This window comes from Petaurus breviceps, unplaced genomic scaffold (assembly GCF_028583685.1).
Source record: "Petaurus breviceps papuanus isolate PSGF00001 unplaced genomic scaffold, PetGlider_PUasm1.0 577, whole genome shotgun sequence".
Classification (NCBI taxonomy): Eukaryota; Metazoa; Chordata; class Mammalia; order Diprotodontia; family Petauridae; genus Petaurus; species Petaurus breviceps.
Genome location: NW_027186389.1, coordinates 1,001,799 through 1,023,635, shown reverse-complemented (window position 1 = coordinate 1,023,635; position 21,837 = coordinate 1,001,799). Strand labels below are relative to the sequence as shown.

Here is a 21,837-nt window from a genome sequence, read left to right as displayed (position 1 = left end):
CGGTGTCCTGTCTGCCTGGATTTGAGAGCCGGCATCGCCTACTGTTGGCTCTCTCCTAGCCCTGGGATCACCTCACCCTCCCCCCTCCCCCCAAAAAAAAACCAACCATGAGGCACAAGGTTCCCAGAACAATTTTATAGAAAGTGAGCATGTTATAACACAGGTAGAAAAATGGAGAGCAATGGAAGGGATTTGTGCGTGTCTGTCTAGGAAGCTCAGGAGGTATCCATGGTCTCGCCTTCTGTTGAAACAAGGAAGGAGGGTGAGCAGAGGGTGGTAGGGAAAGTGGGCCCCAGCTACTGGGCAAAGAGCCTCGGGCCAGCCCTAAGGAGGAGGAGGAGGAGGACTGAGAGGAAGGCACTCACTCAGCTCATTAAAGAGAAAGGCATCCTGGTATTCCTTCATGTACTGGGTGGACCGAGATTCATCCAGGAAGAGAGAGTATACCCGCTTAATATCATCAACCTGCACCTCAGTGCCCTGGGGAAGAGGAGATGGAGGGGAGGAGCTGAGAGCCCTCCTGCATGGGGAGGGGGGTGGAGTCTGCCCAAAAAGACCAGCCCCACTGCCAGCCCATGGGGAGATGGGGGGGTGGCTGCCCAACCTGACCAGCCCCACTGCCAGCCCATGGGGAGATAGGGGAGCTGCCCAACCTGACTGGCCCCACTGCCAGCCCACGGGGGGGGAGGGGGGATGGGCAGCACAAAGGTGCCCACCCACCTTGCGCTTCCGGCACACCAGGCTGGCTGCTGTAATAAGCTGGATAGCGTAGCGCAGAGAGGTCTCCAGCCCAATCCTGGTCAGCACTGTGTAAGCGTCTTCACTCATTTCCACGTCCTCCTCCTCACACCTGCAGGGCCAGCCACAGCTCAGCCTAGGCCACCCCCACACTCCACCCTGGTGATCCCTACAGGACCCTCTCAAGTCAGGGACTCAGGACTCCATGCCAGGCTCTGCCCCACCCAAATGGATGAGTCTGGGCAATAACCCTGGCCCCTACTAGTTTTCTCAGCTATGAGCAGGCTCAGTGGCTTTGTGGGCAAAACCGTCAGTAGGGCCCAGGGCCCTTGCCCAGGCAGTGAGGCACCAAGCACAACAGCAGAAGGGTTGTTTAAGCCCGATGGCCAGAGGGAAGTCAGATCCTGTACCTGGAGTCCCTCAGGTATGCAGGGCAGGAGGGGAGGAGGCCTTCTCATGAGGGATGTGCCCAGGGAACAAGCCAAAAGCAAGGTCAAGCTTGGCCTAAAATGCCCTTCCAGTCTATGACCTCAAAGCTCGCTGCTTTCTGGCTGGCCCTCAGCAGCACCACCAAATCTGCCTGCCTGGCTTTGGGGGCCCCTTTTCCCCAAGGCTGCTCCTGGGCACTCCTGCTGGGCTCCTGCCCTCCCCTCTCACCGAATTCGGAGAATCTGCTTTGTGTCCTTCTCGCTATATGGAGTGGTAGAGACGATGAGCAGCCGGTCCAGAAGGTCGATAGGAATTCCATGGGGGCTCTGGTAGCTGGTCCCCCGGATCCTGGAGAGCAGGTGAGAAGCCGCCATAATTAACTTCTCCATAGGCTGAAGTTGCCTCCCCCTCCCTGAGCAGGCTGCTTCCTTGGCGCCCCCACCTCCAGACTCTGCCCTCTAACCTAGTGATGCCACGGTTCGTGGCCATGATGAGCACAGGGGCCATGTCGCTCTCCAGTGCCCGGTTGAGGAAAGAGAAGCTCTCAATGTCAAGCATGTGGACTTCATCTATGAACAGCACCTGGGCAGCAGGGATGGCTGTCAGCACAGCAGTCATCCGCACCCTCCCCAGCCCAACCCCGACTCTTTGGGCCTCACCCCTGGGATGATCTCCGCTTTGCCCTCCTCTCGCCACTCAGCCACCTTGGCATTGATCTGCTCCCGCACCTCCGACTTGATCTCCCCCGTGTCACCTGGGAAGGGTCTGGGGTGAGTGGATGGGCACAGGCCCCATGATGGGACAAGGGCCAAACCAGAAAAAGAGGACACGTGGTGGCGGGGATAAGGACTGGAGAGGGGGTCACAGAAGAGAGCCCAGGGATGAGGGCTGGGATTGAGAGGGGGGCATGCAGCTGGGAAGCCTGGCTGGTGCCCACCTGAGAAAAGCGCCAGGAAGCCCTGTGTGCGTGAGTTGATGACGTCGATCTCATGGAGAGACACTGTGTGCACGACCTCCTTCCTCTTCTGAAGTTCCCCATCTGGGCACTGAACAAACTTGGTCTGTAGCCAAAGGGAGTAAGAGAAGAAATGCCAATCAGAAGGACCAAGAAAAAGAGATGGGGTGGGGGTAAGGGAGAGACAGGAACAGAGACAGGCAGCCAGGGAGCAGCCCAAGGCCAAACGTCAGCCCCACCCTGAAGAGTGCTCAAGGTCCCAGGACAAGAAGCTGAGATACACTGGGGGTGCTGGGAGCGACAAGGACATGGTGGGGTGACTGAGGGGACCTGGGAGAGGTGTGGAGGTGAGTTATGGGAGAGAGGAGCTGACCTGACAGTCAAGAGAGCTCCGGTTGATGAGTGACTAAGAGGGTGATACAGCGCTAGATGAGTGATGAAGGGAGGAATGGAAGCAAAGCAGGCGCTAGAACAAGGGAGGTGGGGATAGGACTGATGGTGAGAAGGGAGATGTCACCAGGGGCAGTCGGGTAAGCTAACACTTATTAAACATGCCTGACCCTGTGCTAAGGGCATGTCAAAGAAGTAACAAGTAGTCCCTGCCCTCCTCTGACAGGGGGACCAAGGAACCACACAGAGAATCCACTGGCAAAGAGGAGTGGGAGGCTTCCTGGCTGAGCCAGGCATGCAGACGAGAAGGTACCTGGGAGCCCATGGCATCGTAGTCCCGGGCCCGGGTAAAGGAGCGGCCCAGCTTGGAGATCTTCCCTGTGGCCTTGTCGATGGTGATGACATCCCTGGGAAGTGAGATGGGTGTGGAAGGACCCTCAAGCCTGCTCCCCTTCCTGCCCTCCTCCCGCCCTCAAGGCCGCCCTCTGCTCACCCTGCTTGGACTTTCTCCTTAGTGAGGGACTCGATCATCTTGGTGCCCAGATCATAGATGGTCTCCATCTCTGTTGTCTTCAGGGTCAGCTTTCCTACCTTGGAGCCCTGGGTGGGGGAGGACAGTAGGTCCTGATCCCACCCTGTCCCCAAAAGAAGGGCACCAGAGGCAGAGAAGCAGTTAGGACTCCACCCCCAGTCCTTTTGTCTTGCCCCTGCCCTGACCTCCGTGGGCTTCTCCTTCCTCTCTAAATTACGGAGGTGGGTTGGCGTGAATCTTGACAGACCCTTCCAGCTCTGGGATTCTACAATCACCCATGATTTCTAATGAAACCTTCCCATCCTGTTTCCCCCCTTGCACCTTCCCCAGGCTGAGACTCACGGTGCCTGTAGCAGGACGATCAATCTGGATCTCTACCACCTCCCCTTCGATGATTTCTGTTTCTTCCCTGGCAGGTGGGAGGAAGGAGGGTTCAGAAGGGCTGAGGTCACCCTTTCCCTCCCGACAGCCCCTCCAACCAGGCCCCAGCACATGCTGTCCTGGAGATGCCACAGCCATGAGCACACTTACTTTATTCGGACCCCAATGGACCTTCGGAAGGCCTGGGTCAGGGCCTCTGTCTTGCTCATCTCCAATGAGAAGATTTCACTGCCAGCAATGGCGGTAAAAGGTGTGTCAGGTCCCAGGGCTTGGGCCATGCCTGAGAGGAGGAGAGAAGGGAGAAAGCTTGGAACCGCTGGCCCTGCCCCCACCCACCTTGGTTCAGGACACAGAGGAGAGGCCCAAAGACACAGGCCCCAGAGGATCTAAGAACCTATTCAGCCCCTGTTCCTTCTGACTCACTACGTGGCCTTGGGATCCCACTCAACAAAAGCAAAGCAAGACCTTTCCAGTTCTAAAGATGCTCAGTGGCCCCCCAGGCTTGGGCCCTGTCCCCCCAACCCACCTCCCTGCCCTGCCCTCTCCTGCTTACCCATGGCGATGGCTGTCTTCCCTGTACCAGGCTGCCCAGCGATGAGTACTGCCCGACCAGCTATCTTTCCCTCTCGGATCATCTCCAGCACTACGCCAGCTGCCCGCCGGGCAGCCAGCTGCCCCACCATTCCCTGGGACACCTGAAGGGGAAAAGGAGGGCAGAGGTCACAGGTGGACTTCTGAAGAGCCCTCCTTCCCCACCCCTCAGCCATGGCCCCCTGGCTGTCCCTCCTCTACCTGTCTCGGCTCCAAAGCATCATCCAACCCCAAGCCTCGGATGTGAGAGTGAGCACCTGGTGGGCAGAGAAAGCACACACAGACACCCACCCATGGGCACCCAAAGCATCAAGGGCTCAGAGGCCCTGGACCTCCCAAGCTGAAGGCTCAATAGGCAGAGGTCACACACACACACACACACAGTCTCATGCACACAGTCATACACACATACACAGAGCCTCACAAAGTCCCTCTCATACACACAGTCACACACAGAGTCTCACGAATACAGTCATACACACACAGAGCCTCTCTCATACACACAGTTACACACACACACCCCTCCTCCTCCCTCCTTCCCTCTAATCCGAATGCAGGGACAAAGAATCAGGGAGACAGGAACAAAGTGCTTCATGAGGCCCCCTGGGAAGTTTCTCACTCAAAGGAATGTGGGCAGGAGAGTGGAGGGACCAGGGAAGGTTTCCTGGGGGAGGTGGCCCTGGATGGAGCTGGGGAGAAAAAAAGCAAGGGTAGAAGTGCACAAAGACCCTTTGGCTGGAATCCACAGAGCAAGCTGGGGATCGTGGAGACCAGAGCCCTCCCCCTGCTTCCTGGGAGAGCTGAGACACCATGGCCAGGCTGTAACACGGTAAAGCCAGGTTTGGTTTTCCAGGTTGGCACATGTGGGAAACTTTCCCTTTTTCATGCTAAGGTTGAAGAATGGATGTAACGAAACACGTTGGGAATATAAAAGCAAAATACGCCAAACATTCTTAAAAATTAAACATATGATGCTTAAACAAAATAAACAAATAAATAACCCAGGGTAGTGCTAGGCAGCAGAGGCCACAAATGGAAGTCAGAGAAGCTAGAATGGTAGCGGCAGGCAGTAGCGAGCCCCTGAGGACCTGTGAGCAAAGGAGTGATGCAACAGGAGGTGTAAGCTGGAACGGGGCAGGGGCCCAAAGGATGGCCGGGGAGAAGGGCCGAGAAGGGCCAGGAAGGCTCTTGGAAGCTGGGGCCCACAGGGGACAGAGCACTGAGTCCCCAGGCAGGAACGCCCGAGCTCAAATTCAGCCTCAAACACATCCTAGCTCTGTTTCCCCCACTGTAAAAAGTGTGCGTAGAGCGGTCAGCACCCCTCCAGGCGCCATGGCAAGGCTGGGGGAGCCGCCGGGCTCGCTCCCCGCTCCGCCACCCCACTCACCGATGCGCTCGATCCGGGTCACGTCCCGCACCTCGGGAACCTTGGTGGTTGCTGCCTGGGGTCGGGAAGGGTAAGTGAGCCCAGAGTCCGGGTGAGGGGCTCCCCAGGCTTCGTCTGGATCCGCACCCCGGCCCTCGGCACACAGCAAGCGCCTAATAAATGCCCTTCCGGGGACTCATAGTGGGGGGAAGGGTCTGCACCGGCCCTGGCACAGGAGCTCGCCCCCCCCCCCACCCCCGCACCCGCGCCCCCGCCCCTCCCCCCCCCCCTCCCCCGCCACTGCCCCGGGCTGCCTCATTTTCCCCCCATGCCCGCCCGCCCGCCCGCCTGCGGAAGCAGAAGGACAAGGAGTCCCCGGTCCCCTTCGGCCCCCGCCTCCCGGCAGGTCCCCTAAACCCGCAGCCCAGGCACACCGTGGTTGCCATGTCGCGCTCCAACCGCCGTTCATCCGCCCCTCCACGGGAAGCGGAAGCGTCCTCTAGCCCCGCCCTCCCCCAGCGGCCTAGAGGCTACTCTAGGCTGAAGCGGTCGGAGCCTCTCTGTGGAACATAGAAGGGTGGGGGAGGTGGCTTCGTGCGCCAACAGGAGGAGAAATGTCGACACTTCCCCTTTAAGATTCGCACGTCCCCCACGCGCCCCGGCGCCTAGCTTGGCTCGGAGGAGCAACCAGGGCCCACGGCGCGGAGACAAACGTGCATCCTCGGCCAATCGGTGAACGTGCCCACAGGGCCGGGCCCCGCCCCGTGGGCGCCCAGCCCAGGACTCCGACCAATCAGAGCACTCGGTGCGCCCCGCCCTTCCCTCGCCGGTTTCAGCCGGCCGGGGACGGTACGAAGATCGCAGCGAGCCAATCAGGGGACGCAGTCCCGGGCGCCCCAATGGCGGGCCAGGGGGCGGGACGAGGTCCAGAGGGGCCAAAGGGTCCCGCTGCGGCTGCGGCCCCGGGCTCAGAGCCTCTGCCTCCGCTTCGGGCCCAGGCCGCCTTGCGCCCAGTGCCCCGCCACCATGCCGCTTAACCGCAGCCTGTCCGTGTCGTCGCTGCCCGGCCTGGAGGACTGGGAGGATGAGCTGGACCTGGACAACGCTGTGCTCTTCGAGGTGGCCTGGGAGGTGGCCAACAAGGGTGAGCGCCCCCCCCCCCGGGGGGAGGACGGGAGGGGAAGGGTGACCCCCCCCAGAAGGGGCGCAAGGAAGGCGACACTGCAGGGGGGCAAACCAAGTGACACCGCCCCCCCCCCGCCCCCCCGCGGAACGGAGGTACCCGGGGCTCCGGCACGGGTCCGGGGCGGCCCCCAGTGCCCGCTGGCCGCGCTCTCCTGCCTCTGGACCCTCGACCTTTGGGAGGAAGGGGGAGGTGAGACAGCGCCGAGGGGAGGCGGGGAGGCGGAGCCCCCCCACCCCCGGCTGGAAGTGCAGGTGGGAGCCCCACAGGGGCGAGGACCCAGGGAGCCAGGCTTCCCGGGGCTGGAAGCTGGGGGTCCAGCGTGAGAAGCGCATCCAGGGGGGCTGAGTCACGGGAGGGGTGCGGGGCGGGGTGGCCGGCACGCCCCTGGGGGCCCCAGGGAGCCCGACCTCGAGGCCAGCCCAGGGTTGGGAAATCGTTGGGCTAGTTGGAGGGCAGGGATGCCAGAATGACGGGCCGGCAGGCCCCGGGAGGGGAAGGGGCCCCAGGGAAGGGGGCAGCCGGCTCCGCCTTGCCCAGGAGCCCCCCCCCCACCCCGGACATGGGAGTGGAGAGGAGGTGACTGGCTGGGTCAGCCCCCTCCCCCAGCACGGCAGGAGCCCGGGCTGACCCCAGCTCTCTGGCAGTGGGGGGCATCTACACCGTGCTTCAGACCAAAGCCAAGGTGACTGGCGATGAGTGGGGGGACAACTATTACCTGGTGGGGCCCTACACGGAGCAGGGTGTGCGGACCCAGGTGGAGCTCCTGGAGCCCCCCACCCCAGCCCTGAGCAAGACCCTGGACTCCATGAACAGCAAGGGCTGCAAGGTAGAAGGGCCCCAGGAACAGGAGGGGAAACTGAGGGGGCTCTCTCAAGGTCACCCAAGGGTGGTGTAGACACAGCAGACTTAGGGGTAAAGCTCTGTTCTCTCTGGGCACTGCCATCTACCTCTACATGTGCATGTGTGTGCCTATGCCTGGGTGGGTGCCAGGGAACTGTCACACTTGGGATTTCTGAGTCTGCTATGGACAGTAGGGGGGCTAAAGCCTCGGGCATGGGCCTGTCCCCGGAGAACCCTAGGGTGCACCTACCCCCCCCCCCAGGCAGGTGCTGGCCATGTGATGGGAAGAGGGCAGGGTCACAGCCTAAGAATAGCCCCCCCTCCCCCTGCTGGGGAAAGGGCAGCAAACAGCTGGGAGGGGGGAGGGGCTGCTGGCCTCTGCCTGGGGGGAGGCCCAGATTTAGAGAGGGTAGCAGGCAAGGGAGGCAGGGGGCACTGCCACAGGGAGGGGGGTAAGCGTCAAGGGATGGAGGTTGGGATGGATTGACTGCCCGGGTCAGCAGGTGCCTCCCACCTTCAGGGAGCCACCCTAGCTTGAACTACACTGATGTGATAGAAAAGAAGGCCTTGGGAGGGGGTGGAGAAGGAAGGGCCCTGGGCCCTGCCCACATGCCCATGCCCACACCCCCACCCCAGGTGTACTTCGGTCGCTGGCTGATTGAGGGCAGCCCCCCTGTGGTGCTGCTGGACGTGGGGGCTGCTGCCTGGGCCCTGGAGCGATGGAAGGGCGAGCTCTGGGACACCTGCAGCATCGGGGTCCCCTGGTACGACCGTGAAGCCAACGACGCAGTCCTCTTTGGTTTTCTCACCACTTGGTTCCTGGGTGAGGTAGGGACCCAAGGGGCCGGCACCCTGGCCCTGCTTCCTCGTGCCTTCTTGCAGGCCCTGGGGCTGAGGGGGCACAGACCAGCAGGGCCCTCTGTCTCTTCCGCAGTTTTGGGCCCAGAGTGAAGAGAAGCCGTTCATTGTGGGTCATTTCCACGAGTGGCTGGCGGGGGTGGGCCTATGCCTGTGCAGGGCCCGAAAGCTGCCAGTGGCCACCATCTTCACCACACATGCCACGCTGCTGGGCCGCTACCTGTGCGCCGGAGCCGTGGACTTCTACAACAACCTGGAGAATGTAAGGGCCGCTCCCTGCCCTCCCGGGGGATTGGTGGTGGCCAGGAGAAGCTTGGGCCGCTGAGCTGCCTCCTCCTCTCTTTAGTTCAATGTGGACAAAGAGGCAGGGGAACGGCAGATCTACCACCGCTACTGCATGGAGAGAGCGGCTGCCCACTGCGCTCACGTCTTCACCACCGTGTCCCAGATCACGGCCATTGAGGCTCAGCACCTGCTGAAGAGGAAGCCAGGTGAGGAGCCTCCCGGCCAGCTCTCTCAGCCCCTGAGGGGGCCCTGGGCAAGCCCCCAAGCCCTGCCTTCCCCCTCATGTTCCTCAAAATGGTGGTCATGTTGGTGACCTTTGAACACTTAGCACAATTATCCTGGCACATCATCAGTCCCAGCAGCCCCTGCTGCTATCCTCGCTATACCCCAGATCCTCGGTGTGCGTGGTGACCTAGGGCCTCGGCTCTGGGAGGTGGGCGCTTGCGCCCAAGGTGAGCAGCGTCCAAGGCGCCCCAGCAGCCACTGGCTCTCCTCACCCCAGATATCGTGACCCCCAATGGGCTCAACGTGAAGAAGTTTTCAGCCATGCATGAGTTTCAGAACCTGCACGCCCAGAGCAAGGCTCGGATCCAGGAGTTTGTGAGGGGCCATTTCTATGGGTGAGGAACCCCCTCCAAGGGAGGGGGCATTGCTTCTCCCCTTGCATCTCAGTGCTGGGCACATGCTGGGCCCTTCAGATTGATCTCTCTCGGGGACTCTGGGAGGGGCTCTGTGGCCCACACGGAAGGGGTGACCATGGAAGTACTCCCACCAGCCACCTGGACTTCAACCTGGACAAGACCCTGTATTTCTTCATTGCCGGCCGCTATGAGTTTTCCAACAAAGGCGCTGACGTCTTCCTGGAGGCCCTGGCCCGCCTCAACTACCTGCTTAGGGTCAGGCACCTGGGATGGCACCACTGATCAGGGATGGAGGGTGCCCACAGGGGACAGGAGGGAGGCCCTGACCCCATTTCTCCCCCCTGCCCTGCAGGTGAATGGCAGTGAGCAGACTGTGGTGGCCTTCTTCATCATGCCCGCAAGGACCAATAACTTCAATGTGGAGACTCTCAAGGGCCAGGCCGTGCGGAAGCAGCTCTGGTTAGCCCTGCCCTCCCAGCCAGCCCAGTCTCTGCTTCCTCTTGCGCCAGGGCTCTGGTTGGGCTCACTTCCTTGCTCTCCCAAGCACCTTTCTTCTTCCTGTCCCTCCTTCCCTCTGTCTCTCCCCACCTTCCACCCTCCATCAAGGGCCCTTTTGATGACAAAGTCTCCCTTATCCCCTGCAGGGACACAGCCAACACAGTGAAGGAGAAATTTGGGAGAAAGCTCTATGAATCTCTCCTGGTGTGAGTGAAGGGGCTGACAGGCTGGAAGGGGGGCCTTCTGTCTTCACTTCCCCCCTTGGCTGCTGCCCTAACCCCTGTCCCTGCCCCCTTTCAGTGGCAGCCTCCCAGACATGAACAAGATGCTGGACAAAGAGGACTTCACCATGATGAAGAGAGCCATCTTTGCCACACAGGTATGGCTATACCCCAGGTGCCTGGTGCTGGGGGCAGGAAGCTCTGGGCCACCTGACCCCTCACTGGTTCTCCTGCTCCCCTCAGCGGCAGTCCTTCCCCCCAGTGTGCACCCACAACATGCTGGACGACTCCTCGGACCCCATCCTCACCACCATCCGCCGCATTGGCCTCTTCAACAGCAGTGCTGATCGGGTCAAGGTGAACTGCAGCCCTCCTGCAGAGTCCCCCTGAGGGGCTTCCTCACTACCCTCCTGGGGTGGGGTGGAGGATCACCTTCAAAACTAACCTTCTGAGGGAAGGGAAGACCCTTGGCCCTACTCAGTACTTAGTAACGCCAGGCCCTCCCTGGGCCCTTGGCTTAATCACCCTTGCTTTCTCTCTCTCCCCCTCCCCCTCCCCCCTTCCCTTTATTCTCTCTCCCTTCTCTCCTCCCCCCCCTCCTATCTCTCAAACACCAGGTGATCTTCCATCCTGAGTTCCTCTCATCCACGAGCCCCCTGCTCCCAGTAGACTATGAAGAGTTTGTTAGGGGCTGCCACCTAGGAGTTTTCCCCTCCTACTACGAGCCCTGGGGCTACACTCCTGGTGAGCCTTGGTGAGGGCTGGGGTGGAGGCTGGATTGGGGGCCCCAGGGTGCACTGCAGGGGTGCATAACCAATCCTCCTCTTCCTCAGCGGAGTGCACTGTCATGGGGATCCCCAGTGTCTCCACCAACCTCTCTGGTTTTGGCTGCTTCATGGAGGAACACATTGCAGACCCCTCTGCTTATGGTGGGTACCCTCAGGTGAGAAAATGCTGGCCAGGATGGAGTCCCTGCACTCCCTGCCTGAGTGACCCCTCTTATCTCTAGGCATCTATATTCTTGACCGGAGGTTCCGGAGCCTGGACGACTCCTGCACCCAGCTGACCTCATTCCTGTACAGCTTCTGCCAGCAGAGCCGGAGGCAGCGGATAGTGCAGCGGAACCGCACAGAGCGGCTCTCTGATCTGCTGGACTGGAAGTACCTGGGCCGGGTATGAGCCCTCCCCCATCCTCCTCTGCTCCCCAGCTCCCGGTCACTATCAGGGCAGACATCTGCCCCCAGCTAACCACCCCCTCTTCTCCTCGTCCTCCAGTATTACATGTTTGCCCGCCACATGGCCCTGGCCAGGGCCTTCCCGGATCACTTCACCTATGAGCCCCATGATGCCGATGCTGTGAGTAGTTGGGAGCTCCCAGGGAGGCTGGGGGGTGTTAAGAGTAAGGAGACCTGCCATGGACTTTCACCACCCTTTACTCCCCCAGACTCAGGGCTTCCGCTACCCAAGACCAGCCTCAGTGCCCCCATCGCCTTCACTGTCCCGCCACTCCAGCCCCCACCAGAGTGAAGGGGAGGAAGAGGAAGAGGGGGAGGAGAATGGCCCCCAAAAGGCAGGCTACGAGGACAGCGAGCGCTACAATGAAGATGAGGAAGCCGAAAAAGACCGAAAAAACATCCGTGCCCCCGACTGGTCCCGGCGGGCCTCAAACGCTAAGCGGGGCTCTGTGGATACAGCCCCCTCCAGTTGTCCCAGCACTCCCAGTGAACCCCTCAGCCCTGCCAGCTCTCTGGGTGAGGAACGGAACTAAGTAAGGCACACCAGGCTCTCCTCCCCTCCTCCTGGCCCTGTCTGCTGTGCACAGGCTGTGTGTGTTCTAGAGCCAGCATCCTGAGGGATCCTGTGATGGAGGGTCCCCAGGACGTCCCACCCTCCTAGCAGTCTCTGCTCCAGAACCCAGGACCACTGTTCTAGAACTGAGCCACCTCCTCCGCGTCCCCTCTGAGAATTGCATCACCTATGTTCTAGAGGGCAGTTGGCTCCTGTGGCACACTCCATCCCCACTCTGCCATCCTCTCCTTGGTGGCCCCCGGGGGCTCCCAACAGTTTCACTATCATGCACTCCCAGATTATTCCCTGACCACACCCTCCCAGAGGGCCTTATGTGTGCCCAGCCCAGGGCAAGGGGCTGCTGCTGGATTTGCTGTGGATGTTGGTGGCTTAGAAGCACTCCCCCCAGGGGTTGGGGAATTAATTATCCGTCCAGGGATGAAAAAAAGGCATATATATTTAAAGAATAAAAGGATTTCCACCACCACTGACCTTCCCAGGAAGGGACTGCCTCTAGTGCTGTGCTTTGCTTTGGCCCAGGTTCACCCAGCTCCTTGAAAACTATCCCCCAGGGCCTGCCAAAGCCTGCCAATCCAGCCCATCCAGTCCTTCCCCCACCAAGCATGCCAGCCGCCCACTGCCTCAAGAAATCATGCAGAGGCCCAAGGAGAGCAGCTAGCTTTATTGTGGGCAGTCTTGGTTGGGCCCTGGGGCCACCTGGACTGCTTCCCTAGTCCTGCTTCAGACTCAGCCTCTCAAACAGGTACTCGCCCAACCCAGGCTGGGGGTCTGCCTGTACATGGCGCAGCGTGGTCAGGTGGTCGCCCAGACGCTTCAGCAGCTTCACCTCGGCGCCCAGGTAGTGGCTCTCCAAGAAGTCGCAGAGATGTGGATCGCCTTGGCTCGAGCCCAGGGCGTGCAGCTTCAGGAGGGCCTCGTTCAGGCCCCTCTCCAGGTTCAGGGCTGCCTGCATGGCATCCAAGCTGCGACCCCACTCATCTTGGGCAGGTTTCTAGCAGAGGAGAGAAGGCTCAGGGAAAGGAAACTCCAAAGAACTTCATTTCCCAGGAACCTTTGGGGGCGGCCCAGCGGCTCCCACCAGGGGGGTGTCCGCGGAGACTTCTGGGAAATGTAGTTCGCAGCCTGTTCACTACCCACCTGAACAGCCTGGAGAAGGACACGGCCCCCACGCTGGTTCTGGAGCCGCATAAGGCGCTCGGCGCCCTCGCGTTTGTCCTTTGCCAGCTCACGGAAAAAAAGCGACACCCTAGGCAGGGCGACATCGTCCCGATCGAAATAGAAACCCTAGGGTGAAGCAGAGGGGTGGAGAAAGCGGTCAAAGGGGCTGGTGAAGCGCCCTAGCCACGTGTACGCATGCGCACCGAGGCCACCCCCGCGGGCAGCACCCCCGCGCAGCTCCTTCCCTAGCGAAACAAGAACAAAGGGCGCGCGGCAGAGGGAAGAAACCTCGCGGAGCGAGGGGCGCGCGCGAGGGGAGGAGCATGCGCAGTACCTGCGGGTGCAGGGGGCACACGGGGGACCCGGGCGGGGGTCCCGGCCGCGGGGGAATCGGGGGAGAGGAGGCGCCCCGAGCCTCACCAGGGACAGGTAGCAGTAGGACGCCTGCAGGAACATGTTGGCCAGGCGGTTGACAGCGGCCTCGGCCTCGGAGGAGAAGTTTTGGCGGATCTGGGAGCTAGAGCTCATGGCACCGACGGCGGAGGGAGAAGGCTACTGGTCCCGGAGGCGGGGGCTGGTCCCAGGGGCTGGCAGGGGGCGGCTGGTCCCACAGGCTGGCGGGCTGCAGAAGGCTGAAGCTAAAAAGCGAGGGGAGCTGGGGGGACCCCGGATCTGTTCCGTCCAAACACTGTTGAAGCAAGAACCAGAGCCGGTCGATGTGGAGTGAGCAAGCAGCGCGGGACCGCGCTCTTATAGTAAGCAGGCACGGGGGCGGGGCCGGGGGCGGGACCTACGGGTCCATGGCCCAATGTCGCGGCGCGAAACAAAAGGCCGGGGATCAGGCCGCCAATGGGGAAACGCGGACTGGAGGTGGGCAAGGGGCCGCGGGAAAGGGGGAAGGGGAGCCGCGCGCTGTGAGAACGTCACGTGTGGGCCCAGAGCAAGTTCAAAGCTGAAGGGGGGCCGGGGACTGCTAGTTTGGGGAACAAAGGGGCTGGCCGAGGAGCAGTCTCGTAGGGCACACTCCCCCTCGTCTGATCCAAGCAGAGGCTGAGACCCCAGAGAAGGATCTGGACTTGCCTGAGAGAATAGTGGGCATCAGAAGCAACCCTTGAACCCAGGTCCTAGGATTCCTCCCCCAGTGAGTTCATTGTCCATTGTGGCCGTGCCATCCTGGACAGAGGGGCACTGAGGGATCGGGGGCGAGTATGGGTAGATGGCGAACTGGGGAGTCGAAGGGGCTTAGGGTTAGGAATTGGGGTTGTCTGAGCTGAGTCACGCTGAGATCAGGGAGAGGGGACAGCGCTGAGTCATGCTGAATGCAGCTTTGGGGTTGGGGGGGGGGGGTTTCGGTCATTCCCCACTAACAGGAACTTCCTCTCTGCTGTTTTGGGAGGGAGGCTGGGCTAGGGCACAGACCGGCCCTGATGGCGTTTGGAGAGTCTCCTGCAGCCAGGGAAGCCTCCAGTCCACAACTTCAGGATGCTGGTAATCTTCCTTTCCGTTGGTCTTCGTTTTTCCATGAGGGGCTTTCCCTCCAGCCCTGGGCTGCCTTCAGACCCACTCCTCCCTGTCCAGCTCCCATTTCCAGTGCACAGTCTCATACACACTTCTGTACATGTGTATTTGTGTGTCTTTACAGGGGTCTTCATTCTCTGAAGGCCAGGGTCTTTGTGTCCCCAGCCCCTGGCACAGAGCTTGACCCCCACAAAGCAGGCCCTCAGTGAGCCTTCCTGGTAGCTGCCCTGCTTGGCCTCTTAGGGACCTCTGCTTCTCCAGCCCGGGCCCTGAGAGTGGCTCTCAGTGAGCAGCCCCCAGACTTTCTGGATGTTTTTTTCCCTCTCCCTCCAAGTGAGTATCAGTTGGGGCTGCTGAGAAAAGGCAGTTGTCTTGCAGGTCAGCAAAAGAGGGGAATAAAACAGCTTCGAGCCTCTGGGTTCAGGTTTATTCATTTACCAACCTCCCCCCCAAGTGATTCCCAGCTGAGACCTTCCTGCCTGGCCTTTGACCAGAGGCAAGCCCCACCTTCTACCCCAGCCACACTGGAGCCAAGAGCCAACAGGGAAGTGGTCTGGGCCAGGCCCAGATGAGGGAGCTCCCTGCCTCACCCTGCCCACTATTTTACCCAGGGCTTACCTAAAAAGCCTGTCACACTCTGGGCACTCTCTATGCCAACTACAACTCATTTTTGGCAAGGGGTGGGCTCCTCAAAAACAAAGGCATTGAAGCAGGGTCTGCTCCAGAGTTGGTGTTTATTAGCCAAGGCTACCACTTACCCCACCACCCTGTAGCCAGCAGCTTGAGAACATCCAGCTTTGTGGATACTCCCCAAAATAATTACAAAAGTAAGAAAAAATGTTTCCCTCCCCTCCCCCAATATTGGAAAACCCATAATTTATCCTAAAAACAGACAGTCCAAGCAGAGCTGGAATGAGGGTGGGGGCAGCCAGGCCCCCAACCCCTCCCTAGGACATCTTCCAGATGGTAAGCGAAGCTGTAAGGATGCCAGCCACTAAGATGGTAACTGTCTGCCAGGTTGGTGTCCCAAAGTAAGACAGGAGGCCGTCCTAGAGATAGAGTCCAAGGAGATTACCACGAAATTAGGGCTGTCCGGGAGGGGAAAGGGAAGGAAGACTGGGGTGGCCAGCAGGTCAAGGAGGATGGCTAGAAAAATGGGGGGGGGGGGCTCAAGGACGGGGGGGGGGGGGGGGGGGGTCAGTGCCTACCCAGCCACCCTGCTCCTGGATCCAGGTGAGCAGCCGTTCTTTCAGGAAGTCTAGGGTCCAGCCCACAATGGTTCGGATCAGCTCCGGGACCTTGGTGCAAAGCGCCTGGCCGGGAGGGGGAGGAAGGGAGATCCGGAGTGCAGCCCGTCCGAGGTCCCCCACCCCCCACCCTCTGTAGCAGGGAGGGTCCGCCCCCCCCCACCCCCCCCCCCCCCGCCGCCCCCCCCCACACACACACACCTTGAGCACCAGCTTGCTGGCGAAATAGAAGAGGGCTACGACCCGGCCCCAGTTGAAGTTGCCGTCGGCGAACATCTCTGCTGCCACTCGGAAGAAGACCTCCCGGGGAGAGTCGGTCTCCACGGCGGCGATCATCCTGCGGGGGGAGGGAGCCATTCACTGGGGGCTGGTGGCGGCGGGAGGCCCACCGAGGCGGGGGGCGGGGACCGGGCAGCGGTACCTCTGCAGCTCCATGTTGCTGTCCAGCTCGTCCCCAATCCTGCGCAGGCACTCGGTCAGCCGCTTGGTCCGGGGGTCCGAGGGCAGCGGGGCCGAGTCTCCCATGGAGTCCAGGACCAGCTCAGGGGAGCCCCCGGCTACCCGACCCGCGCGGTCCTGGATGAACCTGCGCGGAGAGTGTGGGGCTCAGCGCAGCCTCGGCGCTTCCGGGCCCCAGAGCCCCCTCCCGGCGCTGGCGCCCCCCCCCCCCCGGCCCAAGGCTCACCCATGCAGAAGCACGGCCCCGGTCCGCATGATCTGATCGCCGCTCGTGGCCTCTACGGGAAGGAAGACAGGGGGGTTGGGGCGCCCGCCCGGCCCGGGACCCGCGCCCCTCCCTCACGGCGCCGCGCCCGGGGCAGCGACAAGTCCCGGCAGGCCCGGCCGGCCGGGGAAGTCGGGGGCCGGGACTTGGCCGGGGGAGCCGCCGCACCCCGGCCCGGCCGCTCCCGCCTCCGCCCCTCGTACCCGGATCGCCCCCGCCTCGCGGCTGCTCCCCGGAGCCGTCCATCGCGTCGCCGCCGCCGCCGCCGCCGCCTCCTCTGGCCGGGCGCGCCCGGGAGGCGGAGACGTGCCCGCGGCCCCGCCCCGCGCGCCGCCCCCGTCACATGACACGACCCGGCCAGCCAGCGCACCGCCCCCGTCACGTGACGCGTCTGTCCCCGAGTAAGCAAACTCCGCACGTGTCTGCAGGAGCCCCGCCTCCCCAGGGCTCCCGCGCTTTCTTCTTAAAGGGGCCGTGCCTTTGTTCATTGTGACCTCCACTTCCCAACATTCCCCCACCCCCCCGCCGCCCCCACGGTCTCCGAAGCCTCCAGGCCGTTGTGTGTAGACACCTGGGGGTCCCCAGTACCGTTCAAACTATTGAGCAGCCAACAGGCACTCCTGAAGTACCAGCTCCACTCCCTCCGGTCCGGTCCATGCCGGGGCCTTCCGTTGGCTGATCATCCCCAGTTCGTCACGCATTTCTCTTGTCGGCCATACTTGGCGTGGGGTCCCCTGCGCCCCCAGGCCACGGACTGTCGGGGCCCTTTCTCGTAGCCTCTGCGATTAGCACCGCGTCAGGCACACAGGAGGCGCATAATAAATGCGTGCTAAACCCAGGGTGGGGAGGGGGGCCAGAATAAGAGGAGGCGCCAGTAGGGGCTGGGGGCTCGTCTGGACGAGCTGGCTTGGTCCCCAGGGGAGTCCTGCTGACCCGCGGCTCTAGGGGCGGGGGCCTAGGCTGGCTGGCCGGCAGAGAAGTCTTCCTGCGGGCGCCGGCCCCTCCCACCTCGCTAGTTACAAAGTAGCTACCAAAGGAATGTAGCGGTGCCTTTTAACTGAGGTACCGGCATCTGCGAAAAGCCTGACCTTGCAATCAGATGCAGAAAGCAAAGGAATTAAATGCATCCTTTTCAGATCGTAATTCAATAAAACGACGTTCAATAAAGAGCCCCGGACACATGGATTAAGAAGTCATTGGAAACCAAACAGTCTAATTCTGAAGACTTACTGGGTCAAAGAACAAATCATAGGAACGATAAATAATGTCATTAAAATAAAAGACAACAATGAGCCAACATTACAAAATGTTACGGGATGCAAACAGAGAAGTACTTAAGACAAAATTTGTATCTCTAAATTCTCAAAGCATCAATAAAATAGAGAACAGAAGATCAATGAATTGGGAATGCAGCTAAAAAATGTAGAAAAAGAACAAATTATAAGTCCCCAATTAAACACCAAATTGGTAATCCTGAAAATCAAAGGTGAGATTAATCAAATTGAAAGTAAGAAAAACATTGAAATTAATAAATAAAACTAAGGGCTTATTTTATGAAAAAAAATCAATAAAATAGATAAACCAATGGTTCATTTTATTTTTTTTTAATGAAAACCAAATTACCAGTATCAAAAATGAAAAGGGTTAATTCACCATCAATGAAGAGGAAATTAAAGCAATTTTAGGAGCTATTTTGTCCAACTATACGCCAACAAATCTGACAATCTTAATGAAACAGATAAATATTTACAAAAATATAAATTGGCCAGATTAACAGAAGAGGAAATAGAATACTTAGCCCTTTCTTTTAAAAATAAATTAAACAAATCATCAGAGAGCACCCTAAGAAAAAAATCCTCCAGGACCAGATGAATTCACAAGTAAATTCTATCAAACATTTAGAGAACAATTCATTTCAATATTATATATTATTTTATATTGTATATATTATATATTGTATATATATTATATATATAATTTGGTTAAATAGAGGAGTCCTACCAAATTCCTTTTAGAAAACAAATATGGTGCTGATATCTAAACTAGAAAGAGCAAAAACAGAAAGGAAACTATAGACCAATTTCACTAACGAATATTGATGCAAAAATTTTAAATTAAAATACAGGCAAGGAGATTACAGCATTATGTCAGAAAAATTGTACACCATAACCATATGGGATTTATATCCAGAATGCAGGGCTGGTTCAATATTAGGAAAACTATAAACATAATTGGCCACATCAATAATAAAACCAACAAAAATCATATGATTATCTCAACAGATGCAGAAGAAGCTTTGGACCAAATATAGCACCCATTCCTATTGAAAAACACTAAAAAGATTAAATGGATTTTAAAGGAATAAATGGAGCTTTCCTTAAAATGATAAATATTAATTATCTAAGGCCATCAACTAGCATGATCTATAATGGCGATAAGCTAGAAGCCTTCCTGATAAGAACAGGGGTGAAGCAAGGATGCCCCTCATCTTCACTATTATTCATGCCAGCTACATTGAAAAGAGCAGAAAAAGAAATTGAAGGAATTAGAATATGCAATGAGGAAACAAAACCATTACTCTTTGCAGATGATATGATGTTATACTACAGAATCAACAATGGTTGTCCTTCCTTCTCAAAGAGGACCAAAATGGCATCACTGTGTTGAAGTCAAGTTACAATGTGTCTCACTGTGACCAATCAGACCAGCATGAGCTCAGAATGCTCTACCACAGGTTGGGCAAAAATCGTTCATGTGAACATTTGGGGTGGATTCTCTAAATGTGTGTATATCATGTTTCTTTTGAGCTATTTCAATTCTACTTTGCTCATAGAGCACAGCACCTTCCCTGATGAGGGTACATCATGCTTTGTGCCAGTGTCTCCCATGTCACATAATTCCAAAGTTCTTAAGAGAGACCTTGAGAGTGTTTTTGCATTGCTTCTTCTGACCACCATGTGAGCCCTTGCCCTATGTGAGTTCTCCATAAAATAGTATTTTAGGGAAGGGTACTAGTTGAAATAACTAACAAATTTATCAAACTTGCAAGATTAAAAAAAAACCACATAAATCAGCATTTCTACATATTATGAACAAAGTCCAACAGCAAGAGAATGACAGAGAAATTCCATTTAAAATAACTGTAGACAATAGAAAAGATTTGGGAGCCTACCTGCCAAGAGAAAACCAGGAATTACATAAACACATTTTTAATACAGATAACATCAGAGCTAAACAATTGGAAAAATATTAATTGTTCATGGGTAAGCCAAGTCAATATAAGAAAAATGACAATGCTACCTACATTAATTTACTTATTCAGTGTCACTCCAATCAAACGACCAAAAAATCATTATAGAGCTGTAAAGCCAAGCATGAGCAGCTTTCCAGAGGGCTGCTGCTGTGAACAGCTTCAAGGTTCTGATTACATAGTATAGTGAACTCTCTATTTATTCAGTAATAAACTAAGACCAAACACTGACAGAAATCAAAGTACAGCATTTACAATGTTATAATTTCACAACTTATCACTAAAGTGGCCACATAGTTTTCACCAAAGTAGACACATAGTTTTAAACAAAGTACAATCATTTAGTAAGTCCTTAATTCAATCATCCTTAAGAAGTAAGCCTCCTTATGGAACACAAAGTAGAAAGGTCGAAGTTCTCCACCCCTAGATCACATTGTCTTAATCTCTTAGTCAAAAAGTCTTCTTTCTTCCTAATTGGAGATTAGTTTCCAATCATCCTTAATTCAGTCATCCTGAAGAGGCACAGGATACAGAGTACAGGCAGGCAGCTCTCAGTTCCTTGTCCAGCTCCCATTCCATATTGTCCACCTCAAGTCCTTCACAGTTCCTGTTTCTGGGAAAACAAAGCTTAACAGAGCCAAAACATATTCAGGCACATTGTCGGCACCATCATCAGTTCACTGCCTGTGAAATCAACAGAGACCCACAAACAAGGTCCAAGTGGTCAACACAAATCATCAGTAAAGTCCCAGGACCTCAAACACCCTCCTCCAGGACTTCTGTAAACAGACAACCAGAAAATCCTCTTTTGGCCTTCTAGTAAGGTTCCAGGGCTTCTGCACAAAGTATCACAAACAAATATAGAGAGCCAGGATACCAAAAGTTTTCTCCTTCTTGAGTCTGCTGCCACAAGACTTCTCTTCTCAGTTCTGCTCAGTTCTCAGTTCTGCTCTCTCCAGCCTGGGCCTTTCTTTGTATATGGTCATTAGCTTCTCCCTTTCCTGTTGCATCAGCAACAGGAGTTCGAAAGTTCTAGGGTTCACAAGTTCTGCTTCTCAACAAAGACTTGATACAATCATGGGCAAGAACTGAAACAAGGTGTCAACTAAATAGCTAAAACAAGGTATGTTAACTATTTCTTTGCTTGCCATTACAAGACGTAGAAAAAATAATCACAAAATTTATCTGGAAGAACAAATGGTCAAGAATATCAAGGGGATCAATGGAGGGAAATGTAAAGCATAGCTAAACCAGATCTCAAATTGTACTATAAAACACTAATCAACAAAACAATCTGGTGCTGGCTAAGGAATAGAATGGTGGGTCAGTGGAATAAATGGAGTACACAATACGCAGTAGTAAATGACCATAGTAATCTAATGTTTGATAAACCCAAAGATCCAAGGTTTCAAGATAAGAACTCATTATTTGACAAAAACTGGAAATCCGTTTGGTAGAAACTAGTCATAGACCAGCATCACACCTTTTACCAAGATAAGGTCAAAATAGGTAAGTGATTTAGACATAAAGCATGATAACACAAGCAAATTAGAAGAGCATGGAATAGTTTACCTATCAGATCTATGGAGAAGGGAAGAATTTAGGGCAAAATGACATATAGGGCATTAAGAGATATAAAATAGATCATTTCTACTGCATTAAATTTAAAGGTTGTTGCACGTTACAAAGCCAATGAAACAAAGATGAAAAGGAAAGCAGAAAACTGAGTGGGGGGAAGGAGAATTTTTATAGCAAGTTTCTCTGTTAAAGTACTCATTCTCAAATATATAGAGAACTGAGTCAAATTTATAAGACTACAAGTCATTCCCCAATTGATAAATGGTCAAAGGATATGAACAGGCATTTTTCAGAAGAAGAAATCAAAGCTATCTATAAGCACATGAAAAAATACTGTAAATCACTATTGATTAGAGAAATGCAATAAAAACAACTCTGAGGTACCACACACATCAGACTGGCTAGCATGACAGAAAAGGAAAATGAAAAATGTTGGAGGAAATGTGGGAAGTTTTGGACAACAATGCAGTGTTGGTAGAGTTACGAACCTGCAACCATTCTGTTAAGCAATGTGCAACCATACCCATAGCATCATAAAATTGTGCATACCCTTGGACCAAGCAATACCACTAGCAGGTCTGTATCCCAAAAAGATAAGGAAGGAAGGAAGGAAGGAAGGAAGGAAGGAAGGAAGGAAGGAAG

The 21,837-nt window shown here is 56.3% G+C and overlaps 4 protein-coding genes and 1 long non-coding RNA gene across 8 annotated transcripts; 2 read left to right on the top strand and 3 right to left on the bottom strand.

Moving 5' to 3' along the window:
• Positions 1 to 120: 120 nt before the first annotated feature.
• Positions 121 to 6,096, bottom strand: RUVBL2 (RuvB like AAA ATPase 2). Of its 2 annotated transcripts, XM_069103372.1 has the most exons (16): positions 5,817 to 6,096; positions 5,404 to 5,458; positions 4,218 to 4,273; positions 4,103 to 4,120; positions 3,979 to 4,015; positions 3,576 to 3,705; positions 3,387 to 3,453; positions 3,006 to 3,112; positions 2,826 to 2,919; positions 2,105 to 2,228; positions 1,827 to 1,921; positions 1,631 to 1,749; positions 1,396 to 1,515; positions 721 to 850; positions 366 to 480; positions 121 to 241 (listed from the first exon to the last, which is right to left on the bottom strand). In XM_069103372.1, the coding sequence occupies exons 1-16, from the start codon at positions 5,826 to 5,828 to the stop codon at positions 216 to 218; spliced, it is 1,305 nt and encodes a 434-aa protein (XP_068959473.1). In that variant the 5' UTR covers positions 5,829 to 6,096; the 3' UTR covers positions 121 to 215. The 2 variants fall into 2 exon arrangements, with proteins under 2 accessions (XP_068959473.1, XP_068959472.1); XM_069103371.1 differs by having other exon boundaries at positions 3,979 to 4,120.
• A 136-nt stretch (positions 6,097 to 6,232) lies between these two features.
• On the top strand, positions 6,233 to 12,186 carry GYS1 (glycogen synthase 1). Its single transcript, XM_069103370.1, has 16 exons — positions 6,233 to 6,526; positions 7,213 to 7,394; positions 8,045 to 8,236; positions 8,343 to 8,528; positions 8,613 to 8,757; positions 9,054 to 9,171; positions 9,327 to 9,447; positions 9,545 to 9,651; positions 9,837 to 9,896; positions 9,991 to 10,069; positions 10,155 to 10,268; positions 10,529 to 10,655; positions 10,745 to 10,840; positions 10,921 to 11,084; positions 11,187 to 11,267; positions 11,356 to 12,186. The coding sequence occupies exons 1-16, from the start codon at positions 6,409 to 6,411 to the stop codon at positions 11,677 to 11,679; spliced, it is 2,214 nt and encodes a 737-aa protein (XP_068959471.1). The 5' UTR covers positions 6,233 to 6,408; the 3' UTR covers positions 11,680 to 12,186.
• Positions 12,187 to 12,366: 180 nt separating this feature from the next.
• On the bottom strand, positions 12,367 to 13,603 carry FTL (ferritin light chain). Its single transcript, XM_069103375.1, has 3 exons — positions 13,299 to 13,603; positions 12,858 to 13,004; positions 12,367 to 12,711 (listed from the first exon to the last, which is right to left on the bottom strand). The coding sequence occupies exons 1-3, from the start codon at positions 13,404 to 13,406 to the stop codon at positions 12,430 to 12,432; spliced, it is 537 nt and encodes a 178-aa protein (XP_068959476.1). The 5' UTR covers positions 13,407 to 13,603; the 3' UTR covers positions 12,367 to 12,429.
• A 44-nt stretch (positions 13,604 to 13,647) lies between these two features.
• LOC138173349 (uncharacterized) lies at positions 13,648 to 14,814 on the top strand. Of its 2 annotated transcripts, none has more exons than XR_011171369.1 (2): positions 13,648 to 14,019; positions 14,279 to 14,814. It is a non-coding gene; the product is annotated as an uncharacterized lncRNA (long non-coding RNA). The 2 variants fall into 2 exon arrangements; XR_011171370.1 differs by having other exon boundaries at positions 14,275 to 14,814.
• Positions 14,815 to 15,111: 297 nt separating this feature from the next.
• Positions 15,112 to 16,974, bottom strand: BAX (BCL2 associated X, apoptosis regulator). 2 transcript variants are annotated; one of them, XM_069103374.1, is made up of 6 exons: positions 16,956 to 16,974; positions 16,329 to 16,380; positions 16,065 to 16,229; positions 15,845 to 15,980; positions 15,605 to 15,709; positions 15,112 to 15,445 (listed from the first exon to the last, which is right to left on the bottom strand). In XM_069103374.1, exons 2-6 carry the CDS (start codon positions 16,355 to 16,357, stop codon positions 15,344 to 15,346), a joined length of 537 nt encoding a protein of 178 aa, XP_068959475.1. In that variant the 5' UTR covers positions 16,358 to 16,380; positions 16,956 to 16,974; the 3' UTR covers positions 15,112 to 15,343. The 2 variants fall into 2 exon arrangements, with proteins under 2 accessions (XP_068959475.1, XP_068959474.1); XM_069103373.1 differs by lacking the exon at positions 16,956 to 16,974 and adding an exon at positions 16,571 to 16,646.
• Positions 16,975 to 21,837: the final 4,863 nt, after the last annotated feature.